This window comes from Chrysochloris asiatica, unplaced genomic scaffold, assembly GCF_000296735.1.
Source record: "Chrysochloris asiatica unplaced genomic scaffold, ChrAsi1.0 scaffold00008, whole genome shotgun sequence".
Classification (NCBI taxonomy): Eukaryota; Metazoa; Chordata; class Mammalia; order Afrosoricida; family Chrysochloridae; genus Chrysochloris; species Chrysochloris asiatica.
In genome coordinates, this window is record NW_006408526.1 from 35,007,103 (window position 1) to 35,025,574 (window position 18,472).

Sequence of the window (18,472 nt, forward strand, 5' to 3'; positions counted from 1 at the left end):
ACTCCTTGGAAACCCTACACAGAGTTCCTATGAGTCGGAAATGACTCGATGACACTTAACAACAACAACAATCAACAATATATACATTAGTTTTGGAGTCCTGGTATGGCACTGTAGGACCAGCACTGGGCTGTTAACTACAAGGTTGGTGGTTCAAACCCATAAGTTGCTCCTTGGAAACCCGATAAAGGGTCACTGTGAATCAGAACTGACTCAATGGCACTTTAACAACAATATTAGTTTTGATTTTCTTAACCTCAAAACTTTCCCTCTGTATAAAGGCAGGTCTTGTTTGCCAATTAGCAGGTAGACCCACATGTTTGTAAATGAGATTTTGTCTTCCTGTGGGGTATAGCTCAGCACTTTATTTCTTTAAGTCTCTTTGTTTTTATCCACTGTTGTCGGCCCGCAACTCCTGGCAACCCCCATGCGCAACAGTCAGGATCAATTGCCGATCTCTCTGTTGTTATCCAGAGGACTTTCCTTGGCTAATTTTTGGAAATAGATGATCAGGCCTCTTTTTCTAATCTGTCTTAGTCCACAAGCTCCACTGAACCCTATTCTGCCTCGTAGCAATGCATAAGCCTCCATGACAGACAAGTGGCTAAGCGTGAAGTGCACTGACCAGGAATTGATGACCATAAACATGAAAACCACCCAGGAGAACAGTATGATGTACTGGTGGTTCATTCAATAGAAGAATTCTTGCCTTCCATACAGGATACTCAGGTTTGACTCCCGGCCAGTGCACCTCAGTGCACCACCTGTCGGTCCATGGAGGCTTATGTGTTGCTGTGAGCCTGAATAGGTTTCAGTGGAGCTTCCAGACTCAGATGGATTAGGAAGAAAGGCCTGTCAATCAGCTCCCAAAATTCAGCCAATGAAAACCCAGTGAATCGTAATGGCCAGATCCTCATCCAATCACGGGGCTAATGCAGGACCAGGCAGCTCTATTGTCCTCATGACTGGGCCCTCCCGGCAATATGTCCTAAGTATGAGGGATGAAGTTTGGCCATCTTGGCCTCCAAGAAGCACTCTGGCTGCACTTCTTCCAAAACGGATCTATTGGTTCTTTGGGCAGCCCATGGCACTTTCAATACACGATTCCAACAACATGATTCAAAAGCATGGGTTAACAACAGCAACATGAGCTAACTGGGTGCTAGAAATAGAGTTAAGTCATTTGGCCCCTACTCTTGCTATAAAGATGTAAATGCTAGGAGTTTAGTGGAGTAGGCACCGTAATGGACATTCATCTTGGCAGTTAAGAGTCTCTGTGTACCCTGTCCTCACCTGTAAGTTGTTACTGTTGTTGAGTGTTGTTGAGTGCCATCGAGTTGATTCCGACCCACAGCGACCCTGTATAGGGTTTCTAAGGAGTGACTGGTGAGCTTGAACCACTCAACTTGCGATTCAAACAGACTTTGCAGTACAGCGCATTAACCCACAGCGCTGTGAGTGTCAGCTGTAAAATGGGGATTCTAACACTGACCCCACAGAGTGTCTGTGTGAAGTACATGAGATCATTCTCACAAATTCTGAAGCACAGTACCTATTCCATAGTGAGCGCCCCATTGCTAGCTGTTGTCATTATTTTCTGGAAGATGGCACGCGCACTGTCTGTTAATTTGCGGCTGCCATCCTGATCGTTTCCAGTTTGATTAGAGTGGCAAGTCCAGACTGTAAGCAGATGCTACCGTGATGGGTGTGAAAATCAAGTTGTGTGTGTTTCTGTTTGGTTTCCTTTTTTAGCAGGAGTGGTTGAAGATCCCTGCATGGGGGCGGACTGTCCCAACCGGACCTGCGAGCTGGACAACGGGGGAGAACTGTGCGGTTGCATCGAACCCCCTCCCTATGGAAATAGTGAGTGAGGACTGCCACCTCCCACCCTGATTGACCCAATACCAGAGGCCAGTCAGGCATGGGGAAGTGCCCAGATGGATCACGACACACTCCACACAGCATTTTAGAAGTCCAAATACTAGGGCCTCACAATCATTTAAGTAGAACAAGGAAGCAATCCAACCACTTCAAATTAGACTAATGTTCATTTCCTTGTAACTACACCCTTTTCTTCAATAAATGATAAAACACAGATCTGTACATGAACGAAGTCATGTAGTTCCATCTGAAGTTACATTCAACATCAGAGATCAGTTGATCTTTGGGACTCACTGTGAAGTAAGGTGCTTTGACACAAACATGAAAGAAGTGGGAGGAGCGAATCAGGTGCCTTCTTAAGACTCATTTAAAGCCAACCATACCTAGTCCAAAGTGTTTTGGCCCAGAAGATGGAACTTTAAGGTTTGAAATAAGCAGCAAGTGACTGGCCCTCCAGGCTTCACTCTAATTATAGAGCTCTCTGAAGGTACCAGTGGCCTTGCAGCTGGACCACTCCACTGGTGATGGTGAGTCGGTCAGGGAGTTGTTTTGCCTCCAGCTACTCTGCAGGCTGTCCTTACTGAACCAAGAAACTCAGAACGTAGGGGCTAAATTTAGCATCATTAGAGAATGAAAACCTAATTGACTAGAAAGCTCCATAGGCAGAGACGTCATGTGCTGTTCAAGGGCTTCACCTAAGCAGATAAAAATGCGTCTGTCTGTTTCTGTCATACTTATTAACTTGTGTTTATATTCTCAGAGCAAATGTCAGTTGTGCCTCGCTATGTCAAAAAGTAAGAGTTTCTTGTGTTCTCGTGGGAATCACTTGGGAGGTTCTTGCTGAGCTGGGTCCAGCAGGGGCTTTGGGTGTGGCCTGGCCACTTGGGGATATATACTTTAGCCACAATGTGCAGGTTTGGGTTTGGTAGCTAATAGAAGTAACTACTTTGAGTGGTACTGCTACCAAAGTCAGGGGAGGAGGGAGAAAGGCCTGTGTTTATAAAGAAAGACAAAAGGCAACTTATTAGCATCTTCATCCTCTAAAGTAGGGGTGAGGAATGTCCACCCTGTGAACTATGTTGTTGTTGTTGTTATGTGCCATGGAGTCGATTCCGACCCACAGCGACCCTGTACAGGGTTTCTGAGGCTGTAAATCTTTATGGGAGCAGAAAGCCTCATCTTTCTCCCTCGGAGCAGCTGGAAGTTTCAAACTGCTGACCTTAAGGTTTGCGGCCCTATTCATAACCAATAAGCCCCGCATAATCATTTGGTCTGGTCTTGCCAAGGCAAAAGCAGTTTCAGCCATCACATTAGGGGTGAGTTAATTAAATGTTTGGCCAAATATAGCAGGCTAATATTTAAATTGATAATGTTGTATGGTCTGCGAATGATATTATAAATATTCAAATGGCCCTTGGCAAGATAAAGGTTCCCCATCCCTGCTCTAAAGGTTCTCCCGATGGCCATATATTTTCTTTTATTAAATTCATGTGCTCATTCAGTGTGATCCATTCTTTATCAGAAATGTTACAACCCTTGAGTCAAGACCCTTAGAGAGTTATAATGGGTTGTCTTGTCCCATGCCCACAACCAGACTAACTCCCATTGACTTGATTTTCATCCTAACTGTCCCCCACAGACTCACACGACATTATCGATGCAGAGGTGACCTGCAAGGCAGCCCAGATGGAAGTGTCCATATCTAAGTGCAAACTCTTCCAGCTCGGCTTTGAGAGGGAGGGCGTGAGGATCAATGACAGGCAGTGCACCGGCATTGAGGGCGAAGATTTCATCTCCTTCCAGATCAACAATACCAAAGGGAATTGTGGGAACATCGTGCAGGTGAGGATGTGGAACCGGGAAGGACACCTGATAGAGGTAGTGAGAACTCCTGGTGTTTGCACATTTGCTATTTGGAAACATGCTCTGCGACAGGCTGCAAGGCACGCATGATATGAAAGGCAGCCAAGGTAACAACCCTGGTCGCTAAGTGGTCGATTAGAGTGAGACTACATAAGGGAAGTGTTCTTTCCCCTTAATTTGCTCTGTTGTCACCATTTGCCCTACATGTCTATGTGTACATATTTTCTTCTTCAAACGACTTTAAGACAGCTCGAAACTTGGTGTTTGAAATACCTGGTCCCACTTCTAAAGAAGGTTGGCAACATTTTTGTTATGTGATTTTATGTTTCTTTTGTTCTTCCAGGTAAACACAGCTGGATTCAGCTCTCTTGAGGTGTGGGGAGAGTGTCCCAGATACCATGTAGCACTTGGCTGCAGAAGTCTAGCAAGAGCTCAACTGTATTAGTGTCTGATTATCCAATTTATGGAGTCCTGGTATGGCGCTGTGGGTTAATGCGCTGGACTGCAAAGTCAGTTTGAACCACAGGGTCGGCAGTTCAAGCTCACCAGCTGCTCCTAGGAAATCCTGTACAGGGTTGCTATGGGTCAGAACTGACTCGATGGCACTTCACGACAACAACAATCCAATTTATAGGGGAACAAAGCATCTTGCTCCTTCCCAGTCTTTTATTCATCAATGTTCATTTACACTTTTACCAAAGGATAAAAAGAGTTAAGAAGTGAAGCTTGCATTTGTTCCTATTGGTACTTGTAGGCATGTCTGGTAACAGACTGGGCAGAAGACTGGTTTTGAATGAAGGACTGAGAACGAAGACTTCTACTCCCTTATGGTGGCAATCCCTCATGCTGTGCCCAGCTTGTGTTTCCACAGATGACTGAGGGCTGGTTGTACTTAGAATTCAGTGGCACATGAAATCACCCTCCACGGGCATTCAAGGTTATCAGACTGAAGGGTGCTATTGGCATCTATTGTAATACTTTTTCCCTCAAATAAATGCTGAGACCAGCTTCACACTGATTTATGTTAGCCTCTGGGTTATGTATGGAATGAAGCCATTTCTCCTCTTGCAGGGCTGAGGACTTGGAATGCAAGTCATATCCTCACTCCCAGATTTAATGATTTCTAACCTCTCTTTGCTCTGCAGTCCAATGGCACTCATATCATGTATAAAAACACAATCTGGATCGAAAGTGCCAACAACACTGGCAACATCATCACCAGGGACCGGACGATCAATGTGGAATTTTCATGTGCTTATGAGCTCGATATCAAGATCTCCTTAGATTCTGTTGTGAAACCTATGCTAAGGTAAAGGATCTCATGGGCTTTGTACATCACTTTGTCTTTTCTTTGATAGGTAAGGTTAATGTAATAAAAAGTTGCTAGCATTTGTCTTTGAGGCACTACGCAAAAAAAAAAAAAGATTCATTTTTCCTGAACTTTAAAGCCTTAGAAAAGCAATGTTCAATAGAACTCACTAAGATGATAGAAATGACCCATGTATACAATATCCAATGCCATGGCTACAGGTAACTATTGAACATTTAAAATGTGCATATTGGAGTTGAGAAACTGAATTTTTAGTTTTATTTAATTTAAATTTAAATGACTACCATATTGGGCAAGGTAGGGAATGTGGTGGCTCTGTACGGTAAATACTGGACTGCAAACCACAAGGTCAGCAGTTCAAGCCCACCAGCCACTCTGTGGAAAAATGATGAGGCTTTTTGCTCCCGCATAAATTTACAGCCTCGGAAACCTTATACAGGATGGCTGTGAGTCGGTACCAACTTGACAGCACTTAGAAACAACAATATTGAATGGGGCAGCCTTAGCTTTTACTACTTTCTGCTGTTTTGCCTTTCTTCTGCATTTTCAGTATAAAAAAAAATGGTAGGTAATTGAATCAATGCATTTGTTTGAGGTCCCATGTCTTATGATTATTTCCTTCTCAGTGTCATTAACTTGACAGTTCCAACACAAGAAGGCAGCTTCACTACCAAGATGGCTCTCTATAAAAATGCCTCCTACAAACATCCTTACCGCCAGGGTGAAGTAGTGCTGACAACACGCGATGTGTTGTACGTGGGGGTCTTTGTGGTTGGAGCTGACTCCACACATTTGATCCTAACGCTGAACAAATGCTATGCCACCCCGTCCCGTGACAGTAATGATAAGCTCCGATACTTCATCATTGAAGGAGGGTGAGTAGCCTTCTACTACAAGGCCATCTCAGAGCCTTTTGTATAATATTCACCTACATTGTACCAGTTTTTAGGGAAGGGAATGGGAACTAATATTTGCCAATAGCTTCAAGGACCAACATGTAATTCTCACAACAGCATATGAGTCACAGGTATCATGAGCCGTATTTTACAGATAAGGAGCTCTGGTAGTGTAGTGGTCATGTGTCGGGCTTCTAATCTCACGGTCAGCAGTTAGAAACTATCAGTCGTTCCATGGGAAAAAGAGAAGACTTTCGGCTCCCATAAAGATTTACGACCTCAGAAACCCTATACAGAGTCTCTATGAGTTGGAACCGACTCCACAGCACACAAACACACACCCATTTTACAGATGAGAAGGCTGAGGCTTCATGAGACTACTAGTAGACCCTCAAGTCCTGGTGATGTTAATTACAAGAAGCTTCATTCTTAGTGTGATAATAGGGGATTCTGCCTACTTTGGGTTTCAACTGAAGGGAATGTGGAGCATATGCAAAAGGAAGAATATAATAAGAATAACTACAAGTTGGTGAATATGACATCTCTTGATATCAAAAAAGAAATCAGAATCATAATCTTTGAGTTCCATGAGCACTGGTGTTTGCATGCCCAGTGGAGTCCCTGGGTGGTACATATCATGAAGATGCTGTACTGCTACCTGAAAGGTTGAAAGTTTGAATCCACCCAGAGTCATCTCAGAAGAAGAGTTTGGATATCTACTTCTAAAAAAAGCAGCCATTGAGAACCTTATGGAGCACCATTCTACTCTGAACCTCATGGGCTCACCATGAGTGGAAGTCGACTTTGCAACAACTATTGTTTTTGTTTTTTACAATATGCTCAGCACCTAATATATTTCCTAAAGCATCGTAGTTACTCAGTAAAAATTATCGAATGAATGAACAAAAGAGAAGAAAAGACAATACTAATTATTATCTTTATTTTCTTCAAACATTGATACATAAGGCTGTTTACACATGTTATCACAGATTTTACAGTAATTGTTTTTAAGAATTACAATAATTGCTTTAAGTATAAAATTCAGTGATTTTTGTAGATTTATAGAGGAATGCTACCATTACCATAATCTAATTTTATAACTTTTCCATCATTTATTCCAGTACAATAATTCTTAAAGCAGATAGCTGAATTAACCAGAATTCTTACAAGTATAAGTGGTCGAGACCAAGCCAGGTAACTTAAGCAAAATCAAGGTATTTAATTTTTACAAACCAAATCATGGAAGGAAATGTTCTTACTGCTGTATCCATGTGCCATGGATATTGTAATTAACAGCCTCCACCTGAGCTATGATAAATGGAGAAAAGATTGAAGCTGTCAAAGATTTAATTTTGCTTGGATCCACAATCAATATTCCTGGAGGCAGCAGTCTAGAAATCAAACAATGTATTGCATTAGGCAAATCTGTTGCAAAAGACCTCTTTAAAGTATTCAAGAGCAAAGATGTCAGTTTGAGGACTAAGGTGCGTTTGACCCGACCCATGGTATTTTCAATAACCTCATATGCTGGACAGTGAGTAACAGAGACTGGAGAAGAATGGATGCATTTGAATTATGGTGTTGGTGAAAAATATTGAAAGTACCATGTTGTTGTCAAATGCCGTCGAGTCTGTTCCAACTCACGGCAACCCTGTATAGAGTTTCTGAGGAGTGGTTGGTGAATTGAATCACCGGCCTTGTGTTTCAAACTGATTTGGTAGCCCAGCACCACACCAGGACTCCATAAAATACCATACATAGTCATAAAAACAAACAAATCTATAATGGAAGAGGTACAGCAAGAATGCTCTTTAGAAGTGACAATGGATGAGACTTCATTTCATGTATTTTGGACATATTGTCAGGAGAGGCTAGTCTCTGGAGAAGGACATCATGCTTGGAGAAGTGGAGGGTCATCGAAAAAGAGGAAGACCCCCAACAAGATGGACTGACACAGTGGCAGCAATAAGGGGCTCAAACGTAGCAACAGTTGTGAGGATGTCTCAGAACCAGGCAGTGTTTAGTTCTAGTGTTCATAGAGTCTGAACCTATTCGAAGCACTTAATAACAACAACCACCTGAGCTTTAGGGGTCTTTGGGTGGTACAAATAGTTAAGTTCTGCACTATTAACTGAAAGTTACCGCAGACACACCCAGAGATGTCGCAGAAGTAAGGCTTGCTGATCCGCTTCTGAAAGGTTACAACCTTGGTAGCACTTGGCGCCCCCTAGAATTGACTCAATGGCAACTAATACTGCCAGCACCCTAGCTTTATGGCTGAGGAGAAGAGGAATGGATCTCCCAAAGAAGAAGGGTATAGTTTTGAGCATGCCAACAATTCATATTCACACAATTATTAGGCACACAACTCACCCAAGACCACCCAACTAGTAAAGGGCAGAGAAAGAATTTCTGTAGGGACCAGACACACTGGCTGCCTTAGTAGGAATGGTATGTGAGTTGTGGAATTTTCTTCCAAAGAGTATTGGTCTTTGTGAACCAGTGAAGGGAAGAACTTGATGGCTACTGAGGTGTCTAGGAAGTTGGGTTCAAGTCTCCATGTTTTATCTTGCCTTATTAGTCATTTCCCAAAGCAAAAGGGCTAGCATCTGACCCACAATAGAAATGCAAGCCCAGATTTTAGGGCTTCTGACTCCTTTGAAGAACACCGTGGCATTTAGCATTTTAAAAATGGTATTTAATAGACTTGACCTTGAGAAAGAGAGCGAATTAGCAAGCACGTTCATAAATCTCAGTTCACCCCAGGGTCTGAATTCAGGCCTACAAGTGAAGCTATTTTTGAGTGTGATGTGTTTTCATCTTGTGGGAGAATTTTAATTCGTCAGTCCTGACCTTTCATGTAGGGATGTGGTATTTGTTTGTCCAGTGAACTTGTGGCAAAATTGATGTTCAGTGCAGTGAAACCCTCTGTGAAAGCCCAGAAGGAATGAGTTTCAAAATGGGCCACATCAGTGTTGTGCGGGCTCAGTTATTCCTCCCTGGATATGGGAGGACAGATATGGCACCAGCTTTCATAGTGACTTAGAAGTCTGGAGACATGCAAGTCACTTCACATTTTTTCTTCATATGCCAGGCCATTGTCATTGTAGTGCTTTTGGTTTCATGGCAAAGGAGGCAGTTGCTCTTGCAGGTGATTAGCCACATATTCCGTATCCTCCTTCTATTCCTGATTCACCTTTTTCTCTCGTCTCTGGTGAATACTGCCAATTGTTGTACCTTGGATGGCCACTTGCAAGCATTTAAGACCCTTTGAAATGAACTGGGAGATGGAACATAAGTACTAAACACATTATTAGGACAATTAACTGGGATAATCAATGAAACCCTAAACTTTTAAGCCAAGAAACCAAATCCCATGAAGTGTTTGGTTGTACATAAGCAGCCTCAGTAGCTACTCTTTTTATTGCTGTAAATATTTTTATCACACAACTTTTGCCAATTCAACTTTTTGTTGGTGTATAATTTATTGACAGCAATTGCAATAATTGCTGTGTAACCCTTAATCAATGTGATGTTTTCCATGATTATTAATACCCCTTTCCTCCCTTTCTCCTTCCCATCCTGGTCACCACTAATAAACTCTGGTCTCGATACATTCACCTTTTTTTGGTCTTTTTATATAAGTGAGGTCATACAATATTTGTCCATTTGTGATTGGCTTATTTTACTCAGCAGGTCTTCAAGCTCTCATTTCTCCTACTGGTGGTGGTGGTTATGTGCCATGGAGTCGATTCTGACCCATAGTGATCCTGTACAAGGTTTCCGAGGCTGTCTACTGGAGCAGAAAGCCTCATCTTTCTCCTACGGACCAGCTGGTAGCTTCGAACTGCTGACCTTGTGATTCTCAGCCCGATTTGTAACCACTATACTACCAGGACTCCTTTTAGTTGAGTAGTATTCCATTGTATATGTGTGCCACATTTTACATATCCATTCATCAGTTGATAGGCATTTAGGTTGCTTCTACCTTTTGGCTATTTAAAAATATTTATATATAATTGTTAAAACAACCATAGGGCACATTCTGCAAGCCAACCTCCTGGCTACCAGCACACAGCCTTTCTCTTCCTATGAGTCTAAAGTCCTCAGCTGCTCTATCTCTCCATGCCATCACCTCTGCCTCCGTCTCTGATGTTGCTGCTTCTCTGGTTGGGTTCCTATGTTGTGCTCATGCTCTTCTCTCTTGATGGTCCTAGGATCCTCTATTTCTGGAATGTTAAGATTAACTACTCCCCCCTTTATGTTACACAACTTCTACCTTTACAGTTGTGACAATCACAATTAGTCATGGTAACAATTACTCAATATTGAAACAAAAGAATCTTATTCCCATCTCATTTCACCAGACCCATCTAGAGAAGATGAAAACTATTCAGTGGGGAGTCTACCGTCCCTCACACACTCTAAAACTAAACTCCCTCTTGAAAACTTGTAAGCCAGCCACTTCATGCCTTTATAGCCCTACCACCACCACCATTTTAGGGCACCAATCTCTAAGTTGTCCATCCCTATCAACTCTGTGTACTGAGGGGGTTTACTTACTTGGTCTTTGCCATAAAGACTCCTTCCTGCTCGGTTGGTATTTTGAGCTACTACATCCATAAATATAGGTGAAGTTCATAAAATTGTAGCAATTTGCACTTGCTTCCTTTATTACATTTCTTTATCTTTCTCTAATCGAGTTTTGATCATCAAGCCATCAAAGCTAGGTCAAATGGGTACAAGCTGCAAGTTTGGGTATTCTTGTCCATTTCCCCCCACTTCATATCAGCTGGATGCTTCACTTTCAGATCTAGCCCTCCATAACTAGGTCAGTGCCCATGGGCTCAGGAATTCCCAGGTCTCCCCAAACTTTAGACCAACTAGCCCTTCCTCTTCTCTCTCTCATCATCTCAAGGTCGACAGGAGTCTATGGAATGTGGTCGAACTCAGCCCATATCTTCATTACTGCCTTTCCCCCACTTCCACTCACATGTAGACCAACTTGTTCACCAGTGAGCTTACATGCCTGTTCGTGTGTTCCCTTTGAGTTTTAATCTTGGAGGGGGGTTTGTCCTGAAGGGACTTGATTACTTGCCTTGATGGCTCCCTAGAAAATAGCTTGCTTGTTCTTGAATAGCCAAACAGACTGCCATTTTTGTTTTTTCCTAGCAGACTAATTTTTAAGGTGATAATTTTGTATGGCCCACGAATGACATTATAAATATCCAAATGGCCCTTGGCAGAAAAGAGGCTCCTAACCTTTAGTGTAGATGGTGACAAACTCGATAACCTTGTGAAGAATAGGTATCCCCAAACAATTGTGCTCAGGAGGAACCTGTACATAGAACAAGAGGCAGTTGTTAGAACAGACCAGGGTGCTACTAAATAGTTTAAGATCAGGAAAGGTGTGCTCCAGGGTTGTATGCTTTCACCGTATTTATACATTCCATATTTTGAGTAAATATGAGAAACTGGATTATATGAAGAAGAACATGACATCAGGATTGGAGGAAGACTCTTTAAGGACCTATGATATGCAGGTGATAATCCCTTTCCCTGCTTTCTAAAAGCGAAGAGGACTTACAATACTTACTGATGAAAATCTTCATCTTCTGCAGCCTTTGGTATGGATTGTACCTCAATGTAAAGAAAATAAATATCCTCACAACTGGATCAAAAAATAGCATCATGATAAATGAAGAAAAGATTAAAATTTTCAAAGCTTTCGTTTTGCTTGGATCTACAATCAACACTCGTGCAAACAGCGATCAAGAAATCAACGGACATATTGCATTAGGAAACTCTACTGTACAAGACCTCTTTAAAGTGTTTCAAGAGCAAAGATACCAGTTTGAGGACTAAGGTGTGCTGGACCCAAGCCATGATGATTACCTCATATGCATGTGCAAGTTGGATGATGACTAAGGAAGACTGTAGAAGAATCAATGTATTTGAATTATGGTATTGGAGAAGAATATTGTAAAGTGCCATGGGCTACCAGGAGAACAAACCAATCTGTGTTGAAAGAAGTACAGCCAAAATGCTCCTTGAATGCCAGGGTGACAAGCCTTTGTCTCTCATACCTTAGATATGTTGGTAGGAGGGACCTGTCTCTGGAGAAAGACATGATGCTTGGTAAAGTGGAAGGTCAATGATAAAAAGGAAGACCCTCCAGTGAGATGGATTGACACAGTGGTACAGCAGTGGGATGAAATATAACAACAGGTGTGAGGATGGCACAGGGTCAGGCAGTATTTCTTTCTGTTGTGTACAATATTACTATGAGTGAGCTGGAGCATGCTTGACAGACAGCACTTAACAACAACAACAGCAACAAAACAACAATAATAGCAACATGAAAACTTTGTAATCTGGCCATGACTAGGGGCCATTTAAGGAGCTCTGGTAGCGTAGTAGTTAGGAGTCGGGCTGCTAACTTCAAGGATAGCAGTTTGAAACTACCGGTCGCTCTGCAGGAGAAAGAAAAGGCTTTCGGCTCCTGTAAAGATTTACAGAAGTCCTGATGTGGTGCTGTGGGTTAATGCGCCAGACTGCAAAGCCATTTGAACTACAAGGTGGGTGGTTTGAGCTCACCAGCTGCTCCTCGGAAACCCTATCAGGGTCGCTATGGGTCAGAACTAACTCAACGGCACTTCACAACAACAACAAAGATTTACAGCCTTGGAAATCCTATACAGGGTCACTATGAGTCGAAACTGACTCCAACACCACCACCACCATTTATAAAAGAAAGGGAGCTGTCAACGAATGTTGGAGAACGTACAGGTGTATGACTAGGAAGATGAGCAGAGAGGCCCGCTACATGGGTAAATAGTATGTGAAAAGACACCAGACATGAGACTGTGACACATTTGGGAAGCCATAAGAGTTGAGGCAGGGATGTCATTGCCAACTGGCTCAACACCACAAGGATGAGAAGGAGTTGAGGGAGGCACCCATCACCTCCATCAGGACAATTCCATGGCTCCTCCTTGGCTGTTCTTCCATCTGCTCCAGATCCTACCTGTTTTAATGCTTGGGAAGATTGCCCCATAGGGCTTGAATCGGTGCGCCTCCCTAACTTGATAATTAACTGCAGCAAGTACTGGAGCAGTGAGGACTAATCTTGTGTTTGTTAAATTGTTATCAGTAAAACACAGTACTGTGAGGGGACGGGATGAGAAAATGAGGCGTTGGGAAATTGAGTGCAGTCCCTGCAGTCATCTCTCATTTGGGGGTTGTAGGTAAGGTTCTAATTTGAGATGGTGTTTGCTGCTTTCAAAACAAACTCTGATAACCTAAGGGAGTGATAATTAATGACAAAACCTAACAGTCCAGAGGTTATTTTCAACAGCAGAGGCATTTTATACAAGGGCATTTATGATGGCTTTATACTAAATAGAGAATTTTCAAATGAAGATGAGGATTAAAGTGTAAGAGGAAAAAATGTGAAGCAAAGATCACACTTGTTTTTTTTCTGAGTAGGTGTCAGAACATTAAAGATAACACCATTGGCATTGAGGAGAATGGTGTCTCCTTAACCTGCCGCTTTCACGTCACTGTCTTCAAGTTCATCGGGGATTACGACGAAGTCCACCTTCACTGCGCAGTGTCACTCTGTGACTCAGAAAAATACTCCTGCAAAATCGTAAGTGAGAGTGTCCAAATGAAATGGCAGTCTTAGTTCTCACTGCTCCTATTTTCTAACCTGGGCATCATGAATGCCAGATTCTGCCTGGTTTTAAAGGGCCTGGTGTGGTGCTGTAGGATAAACACTGGACTGCTAACCACAAAGTTGGCAGTTCAAATCTACCAATTGCTCCTTGGAAACCCTATGCAGGATAGCTATGAGTCAGAACCTACTCGACAGCACTTCACAACACCAGAGTGCCTGGAAATGGTTGAATTTGAATCATTCTCAGATGTGAAGTCGTATTTTGTGGGACAATAAGAGAAAGCAAGGGAGACTCCTGGCCAGTGCATCTCACATCACTAGTGGTTTGTGTGTTGCCTGGTGTGGCACTGTGGGTTAATGCACTGGATCACAAGGTCGTTGGAATGGCAAGGTTGGTGGTTCAAGCTCACCAACTGCTCTTCGGAAACCCTATACCGGTTTTCCAGGGTTTCTATGAGTCGGAACCAACTCGACAGCACTTAACAACAATATCAGATCTACACCAGAGCCTGAGGGTTTGCAGGGGCTGCTTGGACTAGGAGACAGACCAGTCAGCTCTTCCTTTCCAGGCTTATATCTTCACCATGCCTTCCTCTAGTACCTTCCTTTAACCCTAAACATTTCAGCTTCATGTTTACCCTGTGTTTGCAGAATCAAGATGTGATTATGGTCAGAGCTCCTTACAGATAATGCTGCATACATTAATGTCCAAGCCTCATGCCAGGCAGAGATGCCCTTTGAATCAAATTTGAGCGTGGAGACTATATTTAATTCTGCTCGACACAAACCCTGGAGTCCCAGGGGCTGAGTGATCAAGAAGGCATTGGTTCTAATTAATCTGAGCAGCGATAGTGCTTGAGGCAGGATCCACTGCCTCTTTTGGAGGTGGAAATATGGTGAAGAATAAGTTATCAATTTAATTGTGTGAAATTTTCCCTCTGGTGTTCTGTCTTTCAGAATTGCCCACAAAATTCCAGGATTGCCAAAGATTATACGAAAGAACCCAAAGAGCAGATCATTTCAGTGGGACCTATTAGGAGAAAAAGTAAGTATGTTCCCTAAAACATGCCATAACTTATGAAAACAATGGAGTTTGAAGGTGCAGCGAACTCTTGGGTATATTTAACCTAACCTGTGAGTCTCCTTATCTGGGAATACCACACTGCCTACTTTTTTACACTTACTTTTTTTTTTTTTTTTCACTATTATTACCTAGAGTTCACACTTGATTCTGACTTCCTTACCTTTAGTTTTGGTATTATTATGGTAAAAATATGCATAACAAAATGTTTTCCAGTTTCATTTTTTTTTTTTTACATATAATTACATTCATCATATTGTTGCAATTATCCCCAATATCTGTTTACAAATTAATCCACCACCACTAACAGAAAGTCAGTGATCCCTAAACACTAACTCTCCTTTTATCCCTCTCCCCAACCCCTGGTAATCACTAATAAAATGTATTTGCATATTTCAGACATGTGGGATCAGACAATATTTGTCTTTTTGTAACTGACTTATTTCACTCAGTATAATGTTTTCAAGGTTCATCCGTTCCATAGTATATATGTATCAGTACTTCATTTCTCTTCATGACTGAGTAATATCCCATGGTAGGCATGAGGGAAAGTTAAAAAATGCTGCTACTAAGTTGTCAGTTTAGACATGCATGGGTTTATTCCAAACTAAACATGTTTAAACATGTCTCTGTAATTAATCAGTGGGTGCTACAGATAAGTTTTTTCAGTAAAATGTCCTCAGATCAAAAGGATCCAATTTGTGGCATGAAAAAAAAAACAATTTTGAAGTCAGGGCTAATATCAAATTTTAACACAACTCAAGTGGGCATCTTCCCAAATCATTGAAAGTTTGCAACAAGTTTTTGGGAATGCTGCCCCACATAAAACAACAGGATTTAGATGGTTCAAGTGGTTTAAGGAAAGCCAAGTTGACCTCAAAGATGGAGTCAAGGCAGAAAGTCCACCTCAGAAGGCCATGGTGACTGAAGGAGATCCCAAAGGGGTCATCTTGATAGAGTTTCTTGAAGGATACAGGACAAGCACAGAGGCTTATTAAGAACTGCTTCATGAGAACAAGACCAGCAAAGTTATAACCAAGGAATTTTTTCTCATCATACTCATTCTTCAAGGGCAGCAAGGGCTGGTTTATGAGAATTTCATTGGGAAACCTTACCCCGATCCACCTTCCAGCCCTGATATTTCCCCTTTAGATTTCTTTTTTGTTCCAACACTCAAAGGACATTGAAAAGGAACATGATTTGAGTCCCACAAGGATGCTCAAACTGCCATTCTGAGGTACTATGATGAAAAGAGCACAGCATTTTTCAGGGGACCGTTAGAGAGATTGACATACTGCCTTCAGAAGTGAACAGACCTAGTGGAGGATTATGTTGATAGCCAACATATCAAGAAACATTTTGGCATTTTTCTTTAATAAATGTTTGTATGATTTTGTAGATAGATATATATATATATATATATATTTTTTTTTTTTTTTACTTACTCTCTTGTATAACACATTTGTTTGCACACTTTGTTTTTTGTGAATCGTACTGCAGTGAACATTGGTGTAAAGTATCTGTTTGTGTTCCTGCTTTCCCTTCTTCTAGGTGAGTACCTAGGAGTAGGATTGCTGGGTCATATGGCAGCTGTAGTGCCTACATTTACGAAGAAGCCCGAACTGTTTTCTGAGACGGCTGCACCATTTCACATTCCCACTAACATTGGATAAGGGTTCATTTGGTTGACTTTACAGATACCACCATTGGCCTTTCCTTCCTGTCTTCTCCACCCTTAGCTATGAGGAGTTGAGCTGCCTATAGATCACTTGACCCCCTCCTCTTTCTTAGGGCTGGACTGGTGTGAAGACAATGGAGGTTGTGAGCAGATCTGTACCAGCCGGGTGGATGGACCTCTGTGCAGCTGTGTGACAGGAACTCTGCAGGAAGATGGCAAGAGCTGCCGAGGTAGACATGCGTCTGCCTCTCAGAGGTCCCTTCCCAGAATGCACAGTGGGGACACTCTTTACCCTCTGAAGGAGAGTCATGTTTGAAACCCACTCTCATGGAAAGTTGCCTACGAACAGTTTTCCAGAAATTAAGAACAAAAGATGAAGGCAACACCCCTATAACTCTGTTGATATTGTTGTTGTTAAACGCCATCAAGTCAGTTCTGACTCGTAGTGACCCTGTTTAGGGTTTCTGAAGAGCAGGTGATGGGTTTGAACTGCTGACCTTGTGATTAACAAGCAGTCCAGTGCTTACCCTACAGCACCACACCAGGACTCCTCGGTAACTCTTGTTAAGTGCCATCAAGTCTGTTCCAACTCATAGGAACCCTGTATAGGGTTTCTAGTGATTAATTTTTGCGGGATCAGAAAGACTGATCTTTCTCCCATGGAACAACTGGTGGGCTTGAACCGCAGACCTTGTGTTTTGCAGTCCAATGCTTATTGCATGGAGCCACCACACTCCCACACCAGTAGCTCTGTTGTTAAGTGCTGTCGAGTTGGTTAGCGACCCTGTATAGGGTTTCTGAGGAGCAGCTGGTGGGTTTGAACCATTGACTTTGTGGTTTGCAGTCCAGTGCTAATCCTACAGCACCATGCCAAGAGTCCCAGTAACTCTGTTGTTGTGAAGTGCCATCAAGTAGGTTCTGACTCATAGTGACTCTGTATAGGGTTTCTAAGGAGCAGCCGGTGAATTTGAACTGCCGACCTTGCCATTCCAACCAACCTTGTGGTGGAGTGCTTATCCCACAGTGCCACACCAGGATCATTTAAATCCTTTCTCTGCTCATAAAAATGAAGGCAAATTTTAATAAAAGTTATTGTTGGCCTTCAGTCTGACCAGCCCAGTCCACTTGAGCTGTGGTTGGGTGACAAGCCTCCAGCAAAGACTGTTTCTTGAAGTGAGCTTTGCTTGTGGTCATCTGGGTGCCCTCTGAGGTGACTGGGACGCTCATAAAAGTTGGATCCATTCTGCTGCTTTGCTGATTTAGCCAGGGCCATTCATGTAATGTCCTTTGTTCAGTTGAATATTACAGAGATGTCTGATTCCTGCTAACTGTTTTTGTTTGTTTGTTTGTTTTTTCAGAAGACTTACTATTTTCTTCTCTCTTCACAGCCTCTAATTCTTCAATTGAACTTCAAGTTTGGACAATTCTTCTCATCATGACCCAGATTTCATTATGGCATTTTGTCTATAAATCAGGCATGACCTCATAATTAACTCAAGGTTGCTATATAAAGTACTGTAATTTACTTACTTCAATTCCCTGTAGGATAAAACGTGTGTGCCCTTAAGTCAGAACCTGTTTGAAGGTGTGCGGCATCTCAAAGTGATGCCTTCTGCCTCAAGTGGTCAGAGATCTGGGAATGGGTGAGATTCCCAGCAACTCCTTCTAAGGACACAATTGGCCTTCTAAAAAGCCAGTTGTGACAAACTTATATTTCTTGCCTAAAATTTCCAAACAGTTATCACTAGAAACTTTGGTTCGTATAAAAACCTGGTAAAGAATAAAATTCTGACTAGAGAAATCTGTCTAGTCAGTGCTGTTTCTGCATCATGGTTTTTGCAAAAAGAGGGGCTGCTGGGACAAAACCAAGAGCAGCAAGAAGAAGGTTGGCTCCCTCTAAGGAATCTTTGTGGTTTTTGCAAATGTCTAATCTAGGATATGCGTGAATATCTCTTCTGTTTATGATGACCTGTTCCCTGTGCCCTTCAGCCTTTCCAGGGACGTTCTGGCCACTGGGTATATTGTTTGCAGACCGGGGACTCCTTCCCCATTCTATCCCCTCAAG

General features: G+C 42.3%; 1 protein-coding gene across 1 annotated transcript in view; it reads left to right on the top strand.

Moving 5' to 3' along the window:
- Positions 1-17,896, top strand: part of TECTA (tectorin alpha) — a 92,131-nt gene extending 74,235 nt beyond the window's left edge. Inside the window, exons 16-23 of the mRNA XM_006833923.1 lie at positions 1,753-1,863; positions 3,521-3,723; positions 4,890-5,053; positions 5,701-5,949; positions 13,459-13,621; positions 14,606-14,693; positions 16,521-16,637; positions 17,796-17,896. Coding sequence (XP_006833986.1) covers positions 1,753-1,863; positions 3,521-3,723; positions 4,890-5,053; positions 5,701-5,949; positions 13,459-13,621; positions 14,606-14,693; positions 16,521-16,637; positions 17,796-17,896 — 1,196 coding nt within the window. The remainder of the gene's footprint in view (positions 1-1,752; positions 1,864-3,520; positions 3,724-4,889; positions 5,054-5,700; positions 5,950-13,458; positions 13,622-14,605; positions 14,694-16,520; positions 16,638-17,795) is intronic.
- Positions 17,897-18,472: the final 576 nt, after the last annotated feature.